Source organism: Schistosoma mansoni (assembly GCF_000237925.1).
Source record: "Schistosoma mansoni, WGS project CABG00000000 data, supercontig 0037, strain Puerto Rico, whole genome shotgun sequence".
In the NCBI taxonomy this organism is placed as follows: Eukaryota; Metazoa; Platyhelminthes; class Trematoda; order Strigeidida; family Schistosomatidae; genus Schistosoma; species Schistosoma mansoni.
In genome coordinates, this window is record NW_017386026.1 from 1,931,268 (window position 1) to 1,938,726 (window position 7,459).

A 7,459-nucleotide genomic window follows, 5' to 3' on the forward strand; every position below is an offset into this window, starting at 1 on the left:
CTAAAATTGCTTAAACAAACCAGTTTACTATATATAAATAATTTGAAAAGTAAACAATTATTTTGACTACCATAAATTCGACCCAGAAAACACATTCCAACAACATAACTAATCATGCTAATGAAAATTAATGAAAAAACGTTTCTCTACAGTATTGTTCAGATTGCATTTTTAAATTAGAACGTGAATTCAAGAAACCTTTTGATTTTGTATTATTTGAAAGTATTTCAGTTTTAGTATAATCAGTATGTACATCAGAAACACTTCTGATTATTTTCATAATAATTATTGTTTACCTGAACTGCTAATACAAATTTTGGTAAACTGTTTTAAGTGAGAAGGCAATACCTAAAACATGAAGATTGTTTGAACCATGTGGAGAGTAAACTTAAAATGAAGCAATTGAAAAGAAGCTTACAAACAACTGTGAATTTCAAAAGTTTACTATGGACATTATTCATCAAATATTAGACAACATCCATGCTACAAAGGTTTACAACAAGCTAAAAATTTGTCATAAACTCCATTCATAAACATGAGCGTTATCTTGTAGAATACTGTTACGATAACTGCATCACATAATACGATTATGTTATATCCCGAAGAGAATTATGAATGGTAACTTTAAGAACTATTTATGGACCAATATGATATGTATATTTCCTATTGTATAATTGTTAAGTAACTAAACTATTCATATTCGTGTCCCTCTTATTATAAGCTTTATTTTGACTATAAGCTATTATTATACGTTTAATCATTCTTGAGTTATCTCAAGTCCATTAATTACTGTTCCCCCTATTCACAGCCACATTTGGTTAAATCTTGTACAAATGTTATTTTCTATTTTATGGTACGATGTGGTCAGTTTGTTTGGTATATAAACCCAGTATGTTTGAGAATAATGATTCATATTGCTGAGGCTGTTATTGGTGTTCTGGACTTAACTAGCTGGGCTAGGCAGAAAGCAGGATTGATCAGTACTCAAGACTGCTCATACGGCTTTTGTGTATCATAGCTTTGATCGATAATTCGCTCCTCTCTGATTGGCGGGAACCGGCACGTTCATATATTAAACTGGGCACACACTCAATAGATATAACAAATTACTAATAAAAATCGGATAGTCTGAAATCTAAGTTTTATAAAAGCTGAATTTCTTTATAAAAAATTATTTTTGTCTATGTACTAAGATGTGGTTTACGAAATCTACTGAGTAGTTTTACTCATACTGCCAACTTACAATTATTATCAGTATGAGGTTGTGGAGATTGTTGATTTATTGATTGAGATCATGAATCGATGAATGTTAGACCACCATTGAAAACCTGAAAGTACTGGACGTCTATTTCGTCCTAGTATGGGCGCATCCACTGTCCCGCATCTGGGATTGAAACCCAGGACTTTCAGTCTAATCCATTAGACAATTTATTAGTGTCAAAATATGTCATATCACGGTACTCAAAAACCGAAATAGGTTCGTAATACATTTGTTTGCTAAGTACCTGGAGTCCGTATTCACTAATGGTTTGGAATCAAGATTTTACAACTTGCCATCCCGGTTTAAGCGTCTAACGCTCGTTTTTGATCCTTTCAATTTCATAAACACCACCCCTCATGATGTGCAGATAATGAGCAAGATAAAAATCAACAATTACTTTTACATTCAATGAAAATGACAAATCACAAAAACTTAAGAACTCTCCTACTTTAATTCAGTCCAATGTAATATAGATTTGAACTGATTAAAGTCATAAACTTCAGTATTCATATACCAAAAAAATAGATTTCCATAGGCAATTACCACTACATTATACACTACAACAAAACAACAAGCGTATTAAAAAGGCATAGTATTTCTGATGAATAAATAAATAAAATGATAACAAAAATCAAACAAAAGTTATAAAAAGAAGGAAGTGGTATACAAAAAAAATATATAAGGAGATAAACAGGATTTTGTAAGAAGTTAGATTAAAGTGGTTGAGAAAAGGTGGATTCTCCATTCCGATTACCAATATTATCATACTACATTGAAACGTATGTATTTTGTTTCTTTTCCCTGATAAGATATAAGAAATTATAAATACATAAACACGTCAAACATCTACAACACTTTTTTTTCCATTAGAAGTGAGTTACAAATAGTGAACCATATAAGTTTTATACTTTATCTGAAAGAGAACTTTATTATAAAACAACCTAACGAGATTCTACTATAGTGTAGCACTCATAATGTATCAGATACCTTGTAGAACCAATTAAACGTATACGCACAACAACACACTGTCATTATTTGTCACATTCAAATGTTTCATACTCGTAAAAATACTTTCGGCGTTTTACTTAGTGAATATTATTGTCGTGATTCGATCTCTGTTTAGATGTTTATAGGTGAGACAAACACCCTGAGAGATTTAGATTTCTTGTATTTATGTTTTAGAATGATTTATGAAAATCACGATAGTTAGCTTACCATGCGAAACATTTTAACATTAGCTAGAAAAAATATGGAATCTTATCCTGGTTTCATCAAATCAGAACGAAATCGTTCGTTTAAGTGAGCATGATATAACTTTAAGATTAGCTAGCTAAGTAGACAACAGATTGAACTAACTACTCATATTCAACCTTGCATAAGAATTACACATTCAAATCTTTACTTAAATATATTAGATCATAATAAAACTTCAAAAAAGAGATTAATTCACCAATGATCAAGTCAATTATTAACAACTAATGAGTATAAAAACAACATACAGTGGTTTCTCTTGTCTCTGACGTTTCTCATGTTTCAAAGTGATCGACCCTCGACTAATATTATTCTACAGTCAGAAAGAAAGACAAAATATAAATATGTACAGATTAGGCTGACTGACTTTATCATGATGTCCAATGATATATTACAAAAACTAACTCCACATTTGACTGTAGATTCAAACCTATTCTGAATAGAGAAGTGACATTTTCAATTAAAATAACTATATAGATACTTGAATGAGTTAATAAAAGTATCAAAGTGACACAATAAAGACTTTACGTAAGTTTACTCAGTAGTGTTATACACAACATAGATGCACACTAGTTTAAAAACAGAAATCTTGTTGTAAACAGCATTTTGTAATAATGACATTTCAATAACTTTTAGTGATAAAAACTGTGACAAAATGTGGTATTTGAATGAACCAATGATTCCCTTGTATTTATGAATTTTGAATTCCAAATACAGTTCATTTGTTCGTGCTCATCTAATACTTTCTGATGAAATTGCGTTATTGCTGGGATTACTAGTTTATACTATAATTCAAATACTCCAAATTATCAAATTGGCGTCGCGATGGAGCCTGTGATGGAACCGTTGGACATACATTCCGATTTTGATGCTTTTGAGGATTATATGGAAAGGTTCGAAATCTGGACTATGACCAAGGAAGATGCTGAGGATGTTAATATTGTGGCTGATTCCCTTACGTTCATCGGAAAAGAAGCATACAGCTTAATAAAGACTGGCATTTCCAGACAAGCCGATTTCACTCCCTTATGCAACTCTCAAGCAACTACTACTGGACCATGTAAAGTATACAAATTTCGAAAAAAAATTCGAAGAAATGACTCGCCAGAACATCAGGAATTCCATTACTTTACTACGTCATCCCAGTGAAATACGTAATCAAGGTTATTCAGATAACGGTTCATTGAGTTATGAAACAGTTCGCAAAGATGAGCACAAGTTTGGTAAATGCTTGTTCTGTGGCAAGTTTCACCCATGTAATTCATGTGTATTTAGTAATTCTAAATGCTTTGAATGTGGTAAAATTGGACACATTCAGTCAGTTTCTAATACCATAGTTCATTTCGCTGAAACTAATGCTAAAATTCAACTTCGCCTGTAGCTCTTCTGGAGTTACTGCCGGTCTCAAGCCCGGGTAAAGGAGGAGGGTTGGGCATGGGGTTAGCGACCCCATCCCGTAGAAAAGCTAACTCGCTAAAAAAAACGCTAACCAGAAAAATGCTAAAATTCGTAATTGGGATCCTATTAAGTTGGATGTTCCCAAGACTTCTAGGAGCGGTATAGAGGCACATAGCAGTTCAGAGTTGAATAAAACCCAGAATCACTGTGAAACAAAAATTTCTAATCAACCAACTTCTTATCGGATTTCTTGTGTTATTGTACCAAATATGGTTTGTCGTAATAATTCACATATTTCCGACGAAATTTCTTACAACTCTGAGAATAATATGTTGAATGAGTCAAATCATGATCAAAAACCAGATTCAGTTTTGATAGATGCTGATTTTTCTGATGATCCATTATTCTCTAATGAAACTCTTAATAACTTTGAGGAAGATATTTCAGAAAAATCAAATTCTGATGCCATATCAAGTGTCAGTGGTCCTCATAATGAATTTATTTCTAGTGATATCCCCAATGAGTGTGACAAATATGTTCCGGATCAGTCGAATTCTAGTCACATTTCTGATGTTATTGTATCAGATGTTGGATATTCTCCAAACCAATGTTTGTTGAGTAGAATCTCTAGTCAGTGGTATGATGAATCAGAGGGAATAGCAAGTTTTCCTGAAGCAACCAAAGAACCAGTTTGCCCAGATATAGAGTTTGCAAAGACAGAGAATCCAAATCAAGTTCAAGAATATCCTAATGAGTATGAGGCAGATGAGTGTTTCCCATTTGATTGTTTCGCAGGTGAATCAAGCCTAGATGAATCACATGTGTTAATTACACATATCAATGCATATCTATCTGTGTATTCTAATATGAATAACAAAAAAATATGTATCATAGTTTTTATTCAAGTGAAAGTCACATGATGGAATACCTCAAATTATATATCAGTGTGTATCCCCAAATACTTACATACGATAATCGAAGCGTGAGATTTGAGAAAATAATCCAAATTGGGAACGTCAAATTAGTTATAACATTGCGACTTAAGGACCCAACATTGTTTCATGAGAGAGGATATTGTTGGAAATTCTATGATGCAAATTCTAAATATCAGTGGTTTCACTACACAACCAACATGATAATTGTATACAATTCCAGGAATCAGGTCAGTCTGTTCCAATTTCAGTTGTTAATTCTAATACTAACGAGTGCATTCTAGATAATACAGAGTCTACATCCACTACACTGTCGGACAGACGTAAGATGAACTTAAGAAGGAGACGTACAATCTATTACAGACACTTACACTCCAACTTAAGATGTGGCGGATGTGGTGTTTGAATGAACCAATGGTTCCCTTGTATTAGTGACTGTTTTGATTTTGAATTCCAAATACAGTTCATCTGTTTGTACTTATCTAATACTTCTAGATTAAACTGCGTTGTTTATGGGATTACTAGTTTATACTGTAATTCAAATACTTCAAATTATCACACTAAACCTATTAATTGATATAATCAAGTGTCAACTTTACATCGAATTATTACTTATCTATTTCCTTGAATAAAAATTAAAAAAAGCGTTAGCTTCATTTCTTTTGTACATAACTAGGTTTATCTGTCCCTTCGTTAAAATTATCTAGTACGAAAATTACCTCAGAATATTTGTTTCTATGAAACAAGTTAGATGGGTTTTTTTCGAAATTCAGTTTATGGAAGATTCCGGAAAAATTAATCAGCCTTTGTTTTGTCGGTTTAATTTCTGACAAACCCATCCAGCCACATAGTGTATAACAGATTTCATTCAGACGTAACACTTACGAAAAACAGTTGACTAACTTTGTCGGATAATCAAAGCGTGAATAGTGTGCAGGTTAACCACATAGACTTTATGAGGCTAAGTAAAATATCACGTTCCGATTTCTTCAGAAAAATTGCATACACTAACGTTATCAAAACCAAAAGTTTTGGCCTATGAAATATGTTATTCTTTTTAACTAGATCAAACATACCTACACACTTTCTGACCGAGTTCTCAAAATTTCTAACTAATAGGAAAATAGAATCTTATATAGACTAAGTTAAAGGTTGAGATACAAGATAGAAAATGTAGCGTAAGAAATGTACAATCAGCAAAACTGAAGGCATTCAACGGATCAAGATGTAATCAGTTAAAAGTTATCCAGATTCAATCTTTAAAATATTTAAACTTACAATCGTTGTGCATAGTTCTTCAAATTTTACTTCAAAAGGATATTTCCCTGAAAAATCAATATAACGACTTTCACCAATCATGAAACCCAACCAACTGTCTGGAATAAACCCTCGCTTAACACGCAGAAAAATAGGCGGTTTTTTTAGTTTTCGAGTATATTCCGCTTCAATGAAGTGAGTTGTAGAATAAAATAAAAAGGAGGAAAAAGTTAACAGTCTAAGATTAGTTGATACTGTTTAGAACAGTTTTATTAACAAAACAATGATTTGATACAAGAAAATGACGAAATCTACAATTAATTTAAAGCCAAACATACACAATTTATACACATGCATTCAATCAGTTAAAAGGTTTTAGATAAATAACTCATTTGTATACAAATTATATTTATGGGTGGTACTCGCTTGATTATAATAATGTCATTTGTAATGTGATTAGGATATTCAGAGATTGGATTTATTAAACTTTTAATGTCTTCTAGAACAACTACCGATTGTAATGGCAAATCAGTTGAGATAATCATAGATCTGAGATGGCTCAGACATATCCTCTACCACTGCGTTCCACGAAGTACAATGTCGGATGGAGTAGCAATCAGTAGATGTGGCATCAGTACATGCAATCACTGGCTATTAGTCTGAACTGTGGTGGTAGATGTATAATATCTAACTAACGTCCGCGCGATAACGGTTATCAGTGGTTGAATAAGTTAGGTATCATGGATCAGAATCAGTCACAAAAGCGTAGAAACATTCCTCTAGACCATAACTCCCAGTATTTCCTCATTGATAAGTCTTGTTAATTGAACGCTATATTCGGATCCTAAGCTAGTCTCCTAACCCCCAAGCTAAATCTACACAGAGACATGAACACGAGAGAAAGGCGCAAAATATACGAGAAGCACTTTACTCCGAAAGTTCATTTATGTACAGAAAATATAGGGTTTTTATAGCATTTTAGTAGCCTTCGGGTTTTCCTAAAAAATTCTAGAATGCTACTAAACATAATAGCAGTGTAGTAATCAGCCAATTAGAAACTAAACATGTGACTTTTCATTTTCATGATGTTTCTAGCAAAACTTCTAGTCAAACGCTGATTGAATAAAATGCTTCTTAAAGATTCCTGAGCCTTTCTTGTCTATTGCGAGAAATTTCCAGGATCGCTCCAACATTAATATATAGCTTTCCATTGTCTTCTTCAGCCTTATTTCTAATGGTTATTCTTTCTTCTTATCTTGAATATCGCAACTACTTTGATTCCTTTGCTATTCATCATATAAATTCCATCTGCTTGTGCTGATGTAGTATGAACACTTTGGCTGATTGAAGTTTTTGCCAG

The 7,459-nt window shown here is 32.6% G+C and overlaps 1 protein-coding gene across 1 annotated transcript; it reads right to left on the minus strand.

Moving 5' to 3' along the window:
- Positions 1 to 2,533: 2,533 nt before the first annotated feature.
- Positions 2,534 to 6,201, minus strand: Smp_014430 (hypothetical protein; the record flags this gene model as incomplete). Its single annotated transcript, XM_018790788.1, has 2 exons — positions 2,534 to 2,825; positions 6,121 to 6,201. 2 exons carry the CDS (start codon positions 6,199 to 6,201, stop codon positions 2,730 to 2,732), a joined length of 177 nt encoding a protein of 58 aa, XP_018646024.1. The 3' UTR covers positions 2,534 to 2,729.
- Between the last annotated feature and the right edge of the window lie 1,258 nt (positions 6,202 to 7,459).